A 14,119-nucleotide genomic window follows, 5' to 3' on the forward strand; every position below is an offset into this window, starting at 1 on the left:
GAGCGTGAGGGTGAGTGAGGATCGTGAGGTCGCGAGAGGTATGAGGGCGTGACGGACACGAGGGCTGTGAGGGTTGTAAAATCGTGAGTGCGTGAGTGGTATGAGTGCGCGAGGGGCGTGAGGACCGTGAGGGCTGTGTGGCTAGTGAGTGCGTGAAGGGCATGAGTGCATGCGGGACATGAGGACTGTGAGGGGCGTGAGGGCGCTTTGTGCGCGAGGGTTATGAGTGCGTGAGGGGTGAGAGGACCGAGAGTGCCTGAGGGGTGTAAGGGCATCGAGAGTGGTGAGGGAAGTAAGGGGCATCCCTTCGTGAGGGTTGTAGCTCAAATGAAGCGCTTGCGTTTGCGTGTGGGGCTTGTGCGGGACGACGAGTTCTCAGTGAGGATTAATTTTGCTTGAAGGCGTAGAGAATTTGTAAGCGGCCGCGCAGGTATTGTGACTTCTCGCGGCCACACCTCGGCAGGCCTCACCCATGAGGACCCTTACTCACTCTCATTTTCACAGGTGAGGTGAAATTGCGTGAGTTTCTGAACTTGAAAATTCATGTGTGTCAGGGTGAGTGAGGACTGTGAAGACAGTGAGGTCGTGAGGGGTGTGAGGGCTGTGAGGACCGTGAGTGCGTGAGGGGTATGAGTGCGTGAGGGCCTTGACGGGGTGAGTGCGTGAGGGGCGTGAGGTTCAGTGAGGGTGAGTGAAGGGCTGAAGGTGGGGTGTGACTTTGATGGTGTTTGTAGTTGTGATGGTGAGAGTGAGTGAGTTGCTGAGGTGAGTGTGGCTGTGAGTGAGGGGGACCTAAAAAATGCTGACCTCTTTCAGTAGATGTGTCTGGCGTCGGGATTGGCGCCGCAGACCTGACTAGGGGGTACCGGGGTGGTTCATTATATGGGGGAGATCTGTGTCGTGTTGTCCTCCCTGTCCCCACTCACCTGGGTTAAAATGTGTATACTCAACCAGCTTGCCTGCACCCTTGCTTTAACTTCATTAGTAGGGTTCCGCGTTTTCGGTATCTATTTTTCTTCAAATTTGGGAATTATTAATTGGTGTTTATTTTCTCCCTTCGAAATCGGTGTTTTTCGGCGTTTAATTTCAATGCCGAAAAGGAATCGGTGATTATCAGGGCTTGTGTTGCAAAGCGACTGCATAATCACTACAAAAACCGTGGCGCACCTCACATTACACACGTTTATTGAGCACATACAAAGCACGTCACACGATGAATGCACACACGTATAGATATAACAGAAAGCGTGACGCTTTCAAAAGCATGACATCAACACTTAAACTTATTAAAAAAAAATTGACATATACATTGTCAGAGACTTGTCAGTCATCAAAGCACGTTCCTTGCGGGTGACGAAGCGAAGTCTAGACAACGCACGATCCACGTTCGCGCTTGAAACAGAGATGGCAAGAAAATCAATAGAAGCTTTTGACAAGACTGGCCATTCCGTGCTGTGCGCTCTCCAGAAGCTGTCAATGCAAACTTCAGCAGATAAAAATTTATACAATGACTACTCTAGGAGTTCCTCTTTCAATGATGGTAGGTCGGCGGAGCTCACAACAGGCGAAAACAGACCACTGAAGTATGATTCTGCTGTCATTAGTTCCTGCTCTCTGGCTGGGTCCACAACTTGCACTTGGTGCCAGAAGTAATTTCTCAAGAAATGAGAACTAGCTGGAATGTTCCTCTTTACAACGGCTTCCCACTTTGCCTGAATATAAAGGGAGAAATCGCGGAAGCTGCGCACACATTTCTCTCGGACGTCAAAGCTCATCGTGTATAAGAGTATGTCGGTCTTTACACCAAACGCCTGCCGTTCAGGAAAGCATTGGCTAGCAAGGGTGAACTCCAGATGAACCATGATTACGTACTTATGGCAGACTAGTACTTCCTCAGACTCCGGAGATTTCATTGCTGTGATGATCGGCTAAACGTTCTAACGGGCACGCAAAACTCGTCCGAACAGTGACTACGAAGTGGGCCGGCGTTGGGCCTTCCGCACGCCCATGATACGAGGACACAGTCTGTGGACCTTATCGCCCCCCTCCCTTCTCCTCGCCATTATTCCCCTTTCCTTCTTTCTTCTATTTTATAGGAAACCTATGCCTGGACAAAAGACTTGGAAACTGTTTTGCTAAAAAGATAAGGGAAGGGAGCGGGGCAATAGCATGGTTTCAAAAAGAAAGGGACGAGCCCGAAGACAGCTCAGTGAGGCTGTGTTCCGGGTCAACGAGAAAACAAAAATATGGCCTAAAGATTATTTCCGTAAAGCTGCCATTTTTTCGGCAGCTTGAATTTAGTGTTTTTCGTTTTCTACCGAGTCAGAAAAACGTTCAGCCGTTTCAGTCTGATGAAGAAGGAAGACCAGCGGGGCTGTACAATAGAAAGTAATGGCCGGTTGCAAGTCTGCAAGCCAGGGTCGAAAGGCCGCCGCCATCTGTGAGCAAAGGCGGCAACCAGATACGTGACTTGCCGCCGTCGCTCATAGATGGTGGTAGGTGTCCAGAGTTCGGTGTCTTCATTTAGTAGGGTACGTTGCTGGGCTAGTTGGTTCACCTTAGTTAAACATACAAAATAGCGTAAAACAGACAAGGACAAGAAGAATACAGGTCTTCATCTCTTTGGGATGACACGATCCCGGGGAAACTAGCCCTTAACAGCTTCGATGTAAAAAAACGTCTCGCGGGTTAATGACCGCTATTTATCGGTATATACCAAAAACACGGAACCCTAGTTATAAGGTCACATGGCAGGGAGAATCTCTGTGCCTGGCGAACGTATGCACCCCCGCTGCGTGTGAGGTTAGAGGTGAGAGGGTGAAGGGTGCGGCAGGTAAGGCGGAGGTCCTTCAGGCGCTGTCGTTGAGACTTGCGATGAGCGGCGCGTTCCTCTTTCGGGTTGTAGTCTAGCGGCAAGGATTTGGGGTTGCTCGGAGTCTCGCTTGCGCGAGCCAGGGCGTGGGCCCTTTCGTTCCCTGCGATTCATTAGTTTCCGGGGACCCACTCAAAGGAGACGTGGAGGTGGGGCTGGGCTGCCATGTAGGATGCAAGGCCGCGTTTGATGTGTGCCGGTACGGAGTTGGTTGAGAAGTCTCTGAGGGCTCCCTGACTATTTGAGCGGATGGTAATGGAGTCGGCAGAGTGCGGTTGTAAGAGGATGGCTTCAGCGATGGACTGTGCCTCTGCCGCTGTAGGGGAGGGTACATGTCTATGATGTCAAACTGTTTCTCTTTTGGGGCCTCATGTGACGGTGGTAGAGATGCCATCGGTGAAAGCAGTGAGTATTGGAGGTGTGTGCTTCGTTTTAGCAGAGCGAGTAATGTGGATCCGTGGCTTAGAATGATAACAACAGCAGAGAGGTATTTTCGTCTTCCCGCCTCCAGCGCGACCTTTCTGCCTTCGATAGCAATTCAGCGTCTTGTGAGCCTCGATCGTGCTCGTGCAGCCGAAGCATCGTGAAAGGCGACGCGCGAGTGCTGAAGGCGTGGCATCCGAGAGAGGCTGTCGCTGCCGTTCTCGTTTTGTCGGTGACGATAGTAAGGCTCACAGTCGAGTTAATTGTATGATTTCCCCCCTATTATTATATATCATATTTTTGTCCTGCTGCCCGGTTTTATCAACTGATTCCTAAAGGCATACATTACGCTGTTTTCGTTTTTATAAAAAGTTACACGGTGCCATTTGCTCAATTTATAGAATCTTAATATACACTGGTTAGTTGTGTACCGCAGATGCTCCTAAGGGCATGCTCGCGCGGGTAACTTTTTTTTTTATGCCTGAAGGAACCGTTAAATGCAATTAGCGATGGCGTTTTTTTTTTTGTTCCTGGTTCATGTTTTCTGAAAACATTAATCAATATGAGTTCTTGATTTTTTTTTTAATTTTAATTTCGTAGAAATGTTGCTCCAAAAAAAATTATTTATGCTGTATTTCAAAACTATCTCCAACGTTTATGATAGGTTAGCTACGGAATGTGATCGAATTGGTACTTAACTCGTTCATTTATATCGTGCTTAAACGTGCTTATATAGAATTTAATAGCAAAGGTATATTCTGCAAATTTTGAAATTTATTTTTTATTCCGCATGCGACCAATCCTTTTTTTCAAAAGCTTTTAGCTCCTAAAAGCGAAAGAGTCAGTTATAAGTAACAAAATACAGATATTTTGCATTAAAATATTTCTTATTATTCGGGGCGATGTGTTCGAAGAGCTGTTTATGATTCCTTCCTTAGCTTTCATGCGGAGACAGCAAAGGCGTGGTGCGAGTTTCTTGCTCCAGAAAAGCTTTGCTTGCATAAAGACTAGCGTGAATAAGCAATATATGTTTTCACCACTAGATACCCCGAATAATATTGTCACGGGTGGTGACCAATAAACGATAAATAAACAGAAAGAAATAAACGTTTAATGTGGCAAACTTGTGCCAAAAATAAAAGGGTACCAAAGATAATAACGGAGCGTCACGGGCGTCGAAGTCGGCGTAGCAGCACAGTCCAACGCTCGGCGAAAACTGACTCGACAAGGTTGCGGGCGGCTTCATATCTAGAGTAAGTCACTATCTCGAACATTCGGCGGGGAAGGTTCGAGCGTAGCGCGCTTGGGGCGAGAATGAAAACGCACTTTCTAGAACAACAAAAACGATAGAAGTTATGTTCGCAGCAAGAATAAACGAGAACCTTCTGCAAGTCTGCGCGCGGCATTATCCCCCCTTTAAAAGCGCATCGTCCCGATGCAGCACAAACCGAAAACAAAGTAAACAGAAATAACGGTAAACTAAAGAGTCATGGATGAAGAAAGAATAAAACAATTAAAACAGGGACAACACAACCACATCTTTCAACAAGCAACAGACGAGAGTCATTTGGAACACATAAGATCTACAGTCCTATCGAGCGTAGTACGGCTTCATGCGCACGACGTGGACGACTTCTGGTCTTGGAGGGCGGCGTGATGAAGTCCGTATTCCATCGGGCATCACCTCGTAGGTCAGATCCCCGAGTCTACGAAGCACTTTGTAGGGTCCAAAGTAGCGCTTCAGGAGTTTCTCACTCAGACCACGTCGGCGCATCGGTGTCCAGGCCCACACCCTGTCTCCCGGCTGGAAGTGGACGTCCCGGCGACGAAGGTTGTAGCGGCCAGTGTCGATACGTTGTTGGGCTTGAATCCGGAGTCTGGCGAGCTGACGGACTTCTTCTGCCCGTTGGGCAACCACCTGGGAGTCGTCGCTTCCGTCGACAGCCGGTTCGTGGGGTAACATTGCGTCCAGCATTGTCGTCACTTTGCAACCATGAACCAGTTGAAAGGGTGTAACCCCGGTGGTTTCTTGCACGGCCGTATTGTAGGCAAAGGTGACGTACGGCAACACCTCGTCCCATGTCTTGTGCTCCACGCCGACGTACATGGAAATCATGTCGGCGATGGTCTTGTTGAGTCTTTCCGTCAGCCCGTTGGTCTGAGGGTGGTACGCCGTGGTGCGACGATGGCTGGTGTGGCTGAGACGAAGGACTTCTTGTGTAAGCTGGGCCATGAACGAGGATCCACGGTCTGAGATCAGGACTTCGGGAGCGCCGTGCCGGAGGACAATGGATTGTGGGAAAATAAGCGCCAAAAAAACACGGACAAAGAGTAGATTGACAACGACACAGGGCGCACTCTCAACTGAATTTATTAGGAAAAAACACAAACTTATATACCAATGGGAGCACACTATCAGACACCACACGTCACGTTAGTCTCCCAGACCACGTTTTAAATATTCAAACTCATTCGTAGACAGTGAAATGAAATGAAAAACTTGGCAACTTCCACAGCAGTTCCGAAAGGAAGGGCTTTCGTTTCGGCGTACCGCGTGAGATAATCTGTGGCAACGATGATCCATCGATTTCCCGACGTCGACGGCGGAAAAGGGCCAAGTAGATCCATTCCGATCTGCTGGAAGGGTGCCGTTGGCGGAGGAATTGACTGCAAGAGTCCGGCCGGCCTCGTTGGAGGTTTCTTTCGTCGCTGGCATTCATGGCATGATCGTGTGTATAGGTGGACGGTTTTGGGGAGCTTGGGCCAGTAATACTTTTCACGAATACGGGCCAGTGTCCGGCTGTAACCAAGGTGTCCGGACGTCGGGTCGTCGTGGCAAGCTTGGAAGATCTCCTCTCGAAGGTCGGTCGGGATTACCAGCAGCCACGTCGAGTTGTTGTTGCCGAAGTTCTCTTTGTAGAGAACTCCTTGTCTAATGGCGAAGGTCGGCAGGGCTCGTGAAAAAACACGTGGTATGGCACTCCCACGCCCTTCCAGGTGCTCTATTAGTGCGCGCAGCTCAGGATCGTCTCGTTGACGTCGGGCCATGTCGTCGGTGTTCACTGCGCCCTTTTGTGAGGTGTTGCGCTTCGCCTCGGAAGTTCGTCATGAGGACCACAGTGCGGCCATTCTGGAGTTCTGCTACCCCTCTTGCGACGCCTATTCCTCTTCCTAGAAGCAACTGGAGGCTCACCTCGAGCAGAACTTCGCCGCAGAAAGCTTCGGTGATCCCGACAGGTACGAAAACACTCGACCGCGGCGGTAAGTTTACGTGAGTTGCGAGGACTCGGACTGCGGATGACGTCGCTTTGGGTTCCTCCGGTGGTGAAGCAGGTTTTCGCAGAGTTATCCGGTTTGCTCTGAAGTCGATGACGGCGTCATACTCGCAGAGAAAGTCCATTCCGAGAATAATGTCCCTCGAACAGTCTTGCAGAACGACGAACTTGACAGGGCACGTCTCACCATGCATCTCGACGCGGGCAGTGCATCTCCCAACCGGCGTGATGAGGTGCCCTCCGGCGGTTCGTATTTGAGGTCCATCCCACGGCGTCGGGACTTTTCGAAGACGGCGAAAGAGCCTCCCACTCAAGACTGAGTAGTCTGCTCCGGTGTCCACGAGTGCTGATGCGTCGTGGCCGTCAATAACAACGTTTAGGTTGTTGGACACCGATGCAGAAGCTTCGTTGCGATGCGTGGCGTCGGGAGAGTGGGAGCGCTCCGTCGTTCTTGGAGGCTCTTTACGTCGGTCGTCTTCGGCAACTCCACCTCCAGGGGTTGCCGCGCCTAGTTTCCCCGGCGAGGAGCGAGGGGTGACAGGCTTTCACGTCGGGGTCGGTGCATCGGCGAAGCTGGACGTCGTGGCGAAGGCGACCGGAACTCTCGGCTGGACGCAGGCTCGGGGGACTGAGGTCGTCGCAGGTACTCGTCGATCTCCCGAGGGCGTTCACCATGATGGGGGCGCGGGTCGTTCGGGTGGAACCCGCGTAGCCCGAGTCGTCGGTATGGGCATCGGCGGTAGGTGTGGTCCGCTTCCCCGCAATGGAAGCACAGAGGGCGTCGGTCGGGCGTTCGCCACACGTCGGTCTTGCGGGGTGCGCGAGGCTCCGGGCAGGCGTACTGGACCTGGTCGTCGTGGCGTCGGTCCTGCTGCGGCGCAGGAGACTGACGTCGGGGCGGCGTGACATAGGTGCGACGAGGAGGCGGTGGCCGTCGGGCCACTGCGGCGTAACTCAACGTCGGTGGTTCCGGGGCGGTGCTAACGAGAACCTCAGGCTGCAGCGCTTGCTGGACTTCTTCCCTGACAATCTCGGCGATTGAGGGCGAAGCTGGGCTTGCGGCGGCAGGTAGAAGTTTCTTGATCTCTTCCCGGACGACGTCTCGGATCATCTCGCGGATGTCCGTGGTGTTGCAGCCGGAAGGCGAAAAGGAACCGAGGCCGGGAACTCGGTGATAGTGGGTGGCTCGTTCGATGTTGGTGGCCTCTGTCGTGAAGCCTTCGACGGTGGTAGGCGGGCTCCGCACAAGACCACCGAAAATGTTTTCCTTGACGCCACGCATCAAGACTCTGAGCTTCTTTGCTTCGGATGCTTCGGGATCGGCGTGGTTGCTCAGTCGCAGGACATCTTCCACGAAGCTAACGACGCTCTCGTTAGGGCCTTGAACCCTCGCTTGAAGAAGCACTTCCGCGCGTTCTCTTCGTTGTTGGTTCGTGAACGTTCTTCGCAACTCAGCCTTGAGTTGCTCCCAGGAAGTGATCGAAGCTTCGTGGTTCTCGAACCAGTTCCGGGCGGTGGCTTCCAAGGCGAAGTAAGCGTTTTGCAGACACTGTTCCGGTGTCCACCCGTTATGACGGGCCACTCGTTCGTACTGTTGGACCCAGTCGTCGATGTCTTCGTGGCTTTCGCCGTGGAAGGGAGCCGGTGTCCGAGGAGCGACGGGTAGGTAGACGACGGCAGGAGCGGCGGGGGCCTGCGGCTGGTTGTCCATCGTCGTCTTCTTCGGCTTGGGTTTGTCCAGGAGCAAACCCCGGATCCTCTCCCTTGGTGCGGCGGCTGGTCCGAGTTTCAGGTTCCGCGCTGAGTGGTCTTCTCAGCGAGCTTTGAGTCGGGCTTGTACTGCGGGTCCTGGGAGGGGAACGCTGCACGGGCATGCGGTACCCCGCACCTCCGCCAAAATGTCACGGGTGGTGACCAATAAACAATAAATAAACAGAAAGAAATAAACGTTTAATGTGGCGAACTTGTGCCAAAAATAAAAGGGTACTAAAGATAACAACGGAGCGTCGCGGGCGTCGAAGTCGGCGTAGCAGCACAGTCCAACGCTGGGCGAAAACTGGCTCGACAAGGTTGCGGGCGGCCTCTTATCTAGAGTGAGTCACTATCTCGAAGATTCGGCGGGGAAGGTTCGAGCGTAGCGCGCTTGGGGCGAGAATGAACACGCACTTTCTAGAACAACAAAAACGATAGAAGTTATGTTCGCAGGAAGAATAAACGAGAACCTTCTGCAAGTCTGCGCGCGGCAATATATGTGATCATGGACGATCAGATATACTTGCGCTTCCAGTGCTATGTGGTTTTGTAAAAAAAGGATAAATCTATAGAACTAGTAGAAGACACTTTGATATGTTCGCTAACTGTCTAGACCAGAGGTAACTCGGCGAATCAATAATTTTTGAGGAATTGCCTTATATTTGCTTATATTACACTTGTAAATTGTGTCATTCTATTTTCAAAAATAGTCGTAACTATGTCCGTCTCTTTGCTCGCTACGCAGTAGTACAGAAATTGCAAATCTTTAGAGTTTATACTATTTTTCAATAGACAAACATATCACCTACCAATTGGCTTCACATTTATGATACAAGACCAACAGTTTAACATTCTAAAAAAGTAGAAATATGCTAACTTAAGATACTTAACTGAGAACGTCGGGTTCCTTCTAGCAGCAACCCTGGTCTTGGATGACTATCAGTTTAAATTTTTGTTGCGTATAGAAGCTTGACGAACATGATTCCTGTTTTGTTTTGTCTAGAAATGCGTCTACGAAGTAATCGGACAAAAACGCAGTCAGGCAGCCGTTATGAAACCCAAGACCTCCGCCGCCAGCGCAAACCCCCGAAAAACGCGCCCGACAAAAGGGTGAACGCCGCAAATAAACATTGCTCTTTGTCAACTGCAGGAGTTCGTTCGCATATCTCTACCTCGTCGGTAATACATGAAAGGTAAGCATAAAAAACACAGAGCCGAAATGCATGGTATTACGCAATAAAACTGACTTCGTTTTTTTTTTTTGACATTATTTGAGCGTATTGTTTGAAAACTTGTCTTGTGGTGGTCAGCGTTATATATTTCACACGTATACTACCATTTTATTAGAAATAATTGAAGATATATATGAAGAGATAAGCAGCATCAGCTTTTACCGGGCATCAACTATTTTGCGCTACGCTGTCATGTCTAACGGAGTTTAACAGATCTGCAGCCCCGCACTGTTGTGAGAGTACCTGGTAAGAATTAGTCTTGTTCCTCATTCGCACGAGCTCGCACGACTAGCATGGAGAGTGTTGGAGCACTGCGGAAGCTACGCTAGCCTTGGCAATGTAAGAAATCATTATTGACACCCATTATAGTGCAGAGCAACCTACTGTTCATACAGAACGAAGGTGATCGTATGAACGCAACGTGGTGAAACCTCGTTGGTAATGCAAAATTTTTGGATATTTTCTTGAGTGACTGCAAAATGCACAGCTACCTAAAGAAATACACTCGGGCATGTCGTCTTAATTTTAACTTAAATAAGGTTTGCACTGCACACGCGGCATGAATATTAGTGCCCTCAAAACCCTTGGTTGTTGTCGTTTGGGCTTCACTCCTATTTGTACATAATCTATTTACATCACCACCGCAGTTTTTGCTAGTTCCCTGTAAGGGAAGTGAAAGAAACAATTTTAATCGTTATGGTAGAAACCAAAGACTGATTTAAAAACAAAAAGGAAACTTAGTAAAAGGGAAGGACCGAGTGCACAGGCAAAGTCTTATACCCCTGTCAGACGTGGGTTTTGAAGGTCTTTGGAACTTGCTTCCTTATAAAATCGGCGAACAAGCGCTTGCCTTAGGGCACGTGCGCACTCAACATTGCGTGCTGACAGGCCGATTTTATAAAGGAGCTTAGTGAAAAGGACCTTTAGAATGCCGTCTGACAGGAGTATTCATTTTTTTCCTTCTCTTGGCGATTTGTTTTTCTTTTTTTTTTGACCAGTCTTTGGTTTCAAAAGTCATGACTAATTTACACCAGCTCGCGTGCACTTTAAACATTTATTCGGAAAAAATCTTGTTCGCTTAATTTGACCAAAAAGGCGATATAATAAAAAAACGTATGAGCCACACGTTTTCTACTTCGATATCAGCATGTTTTATAATTAATAAAAGGGACTTTTAGTAGAGCTTGCACTAGAGCTTCGCTTCGCCAGCGGGAGCTCGTGCCGTCACTTTGAGGCATGAATTGAGCACGTGACCGCTGGGCCCACGATCCGCAGCTACGGTGGCTAGAAGCAACCGTACCGCAGCTTACACTCTGCCGAAAGTTTCCATCATATTAAGATATGCCGCCCACACCCACATCACATGTCGGAGACATTGAACCCGAAGATACACAAGTTGACCTGTGGATCTGCAATCTGTTGTCGAAACACCTATGCATAATTTAAAATCTCCTTTACCATAGAGTACAATCGCATGTCCGACTGTAATGTCACAGAGCAGATTTTGTAAACACAATGCCGTAAAAACGCTTGAGAAGGTCTGCAGAAACGTTGAGGTTTCACGACGTCATTAAATTTCTTAATTAATCCTCTACACAATTCCAAGTACGACGTTTCCGTTAATGTTCCCGGATACGCGTGCAAGCCAACCAGAATCGAGTGAATTGAGATTTCCCTGCAAGTTCATGGGCCGTGCCGACAGCGGCGTTACGTTATAGTCACGTGTTGGTGTGCAGACGTGACTTACTCGCAGTAGGTGATATATCAGATGAAGATTTAGACTATGTGGAGTTAATGTGATTAAAATTATTTCTGGTTTCCCCGCTGTAGATTAGGAATGTAACCAGTTCTGTACTTTTAACACATGTGTGATGGAAAGATGGTGAATAAAGGACAAAGAACCCGAGGACGGCGAGTGAAAGAAAGAGAGGTGTATTATGTACAGAAGAAAAAACGAAAATAGATGACGTAGTCTCACTCGAGTCAGGCACCGCACCTTCACGTCGTCGTCGGCGGCGGCCACGGGTGCTGCCTTCTGGGTCGGCTTGGGGAATGTTCGCTTTCCGGCGTAGGCGGCGGTCCCCTTGGCCAGGGCTAGCTCTCACGGGCCTCTAGCCGCCCGTCCAGAACCAGTCGTTGCTGCCGTCGGGACCGCGGGAGCCCACCGATGTCTTCTTTAGCGTCGCAGTTGCCGATCTGCCTTCAGAAGCCCCCTTTTTCACGCGCACCACACTGCCCGGCCCCACTTCGTCTTCCTCTCTTCTCGCTTCCATAGTCCACCTCATCACACGACCCCCCCTTTAAGACAATTGTTCCAATTGTTTCAAAAAGGGACAAACAAACAATCAAACCAAGAACATGAGTAAGAAACATCGCACTACTTTTCTAAATTAAACTAAGTAATTTGGCTGGTGTTGACACTCACTCAGCTGGCTGTTCGCGTTCTCACGTCCCAGTTTCGCAAGCCATCATATTGCTTGTGTTTCCCAAACTTGCATGTGTAAGCCATGTTTTCATCTTGTCATAGAATACACAAAGGGATGGACATGCCTTCACAATGACAGTGATGTGCCAGTGCAGATTACAAGCGACTCAAAAAGTCTGCTCCAAAGTTTTCGCTTCCCTTGATGTACGCGACGTGGAAGTCGTATTCGGCGAGTAGTAAACTCCACCTCAGTACCCGGTTGTTTAATTTTCTGGCTGAATTAAGGTACTGCAACGGTTGATGATCGCTTTGTATGATGAAGTGTCTTCCGAACAAGTATACATGAAACTTTTTTACTGCCCATATGAGAGCTAGACATTCTCTCTCTATGGTGGAATAGGCGATCTCTTGGGGTAGTAGTTTACGACTAGCATAAGCGTTGGGATGAAGAACGTTGTCGTGCTCTTGCATGAGCACGGCTCCCAAGGACCTTTCTGAGGCGTCTGTCCTCAGTACGAATATCTTCGTCACATCTGGTGATTTCAAGATAGGCTTTCTGGAAAGCAGTCTTTTCAGTTCATCGAATGCCTTTGCGTGTTTGTTCTCCCAGATAACTTTGTCAGGCGCTCTTTGTTTCGTCAGCTCCGTCAAAGGAAGTGCGGTCTCCGCGTAGTTTGGGATAAACTCCCTGTAGTAGCCTGTTAATCCCAGGAATGATCTTACTTCTTTTTTGGTTCGAGGTTGTTTACAGTCCTGGATTTTCTCCAGGGTCTCCGTTAGAGGCTCGAAGGATCCTTGCCCAACCTTATGGCCCAGGAATGTTATTTTGGAGAAGCCAATCTCTGTCTTTTTGGGTTTGATCGTTAGTCCTCCTTCTCTCACCCTGGTCAAAAACTGACGCACTGCTTTTAAGTGATCTTCCCAGCAGTCAGACGCAACTAAAACATCATCAAAGTAGTGGTGAGCGTCCGGTACGCCATCAAGAATCTTCCTCATCAGCCGTGTAAATACTGCCGGGGCTGTTTTGATGCCGAAGGGCATAAACCGGAATCGATATAATCCCGTTGTTGTCGAGAAAGCCGTTGCGTCCTCTGACCCTGGAGCCATTGGTACCTGCCAGTAGCCCTTCGCAAAGTCAAATTTGGAGTAGTAGCGTTTTGTGCTCACTCTAGCGAACATCACGTCGACGCGGGGGATAGGTTCGCAATCAGGTACTAGAACCTTGTTCAGTTGACGAAAGTCGATGCAGAGCCTTGTGGTCTTGTCTTTCTTTTTGACGACAACCACCGGTGAACTGTAGCCTGAGTCGCATTTCTCAATAATGCCTTGTTGTAGCATCTCGTCTACCTCCTTTTCCACAGCGTCTTGCAGTGCTAGAGGGACAGGATACGGGCGTACTTGAATTGGTGTGTCCGTTGTCAATCTCAGTTTGCACTGTACGAGACTGGTTCGACCGGGACAGTCCGAAAATACGTCTCGAAATTCTTCTAGCAGTTGGTAGACCTCTCCTGCTTGTCGTTCAGTTAGCTCCTCTGACATCTGTACATCGTTGTAGCCTTCCAGTTGGCTAAGGCAGACACTAGGAATGTCTTGCTCCTCTGACTCCTCTTCGATGGTAATGCCAACCAGGGCTTGACGGGGAGCACATAGAACTTCCCTCTCTTCGTACTTTTTGAGCATGTTGATGTGAAATACAGTAGACTTTCTTCCAAGGTCTATTAGGTAGTCCACGTTATTCCTCCTTTTTAATACTGGAAATGGTCCTTTCCATTGCAGAATCAACTTGTTTTTGTCCGTTGGCAACAAGATGAGGACTCTGTCTCCCTCTTTCAGTTGTCTAACTCCACTTTTCTTGTCGTAGTACCTCTTTTGGGTCATTTGAGCTTTCCTCAATTCCTCATGGGCGGTCTTACAAGTCTCTTCTAGTCTCCGTCGAAGATCCACCATATAACCATAGGTTGTTTTCGTTTCGGGGTCTATGCTTTCATTTGTCCAGAGTTCCTTCAACACTGTCATAGGACCGCGAACATGTCGGCCATAAAGAAGTTCGAAGGGTGAAAATCCTAGGCTGCTTTGCGGCACCTCCCGGTACGCGAAGAGCAACGGATTAAGGTACCGGTCCCAACACCTCGGTTTTTCT

The 14,119-nt window shown here is 49.2% G+C and overlaps 1 protein-coding gene across 1 annotated transcript in view; it reads left to right on the forward strand.

Moving 5' to 3' along the window:
- Positions 1–9,436, forward strand: part of LOC121047713 — a 76,716-nt gene extending 67,280 nt beyond the window's left edge. The window contains exon 14 of the mRNA XM_040503180.2: positions 9,326–9,436. Coding sequence (XP_040359114.2) covers positions 9,326–9,436 — 111 coding nt within the window. The remainder of the gene's footprint in view (positions 1–9,325) is intronic.
- The last annotated feature ends 4,683 nt before the right edge of the window (positions 9,437–14,119 follow it).

This window comes from Ixodes scapularis, unplaced genomic scaffold, assembly GCF_016920785.2.
Source record: "Ixodes scapularis isolate PalLabHiFi unplaced genomic scaffold, ASM1692078v2 PGA_scaffold2__306_contigs__length_199485367, whole genome shotgun sequence".
NCBI classification, from domain to species: Eukaryota; Metazoa; Arthropoda; class Arachnida; order Ixodida; family Ixodidae; genus Ixodes; species Ixodes scapularis.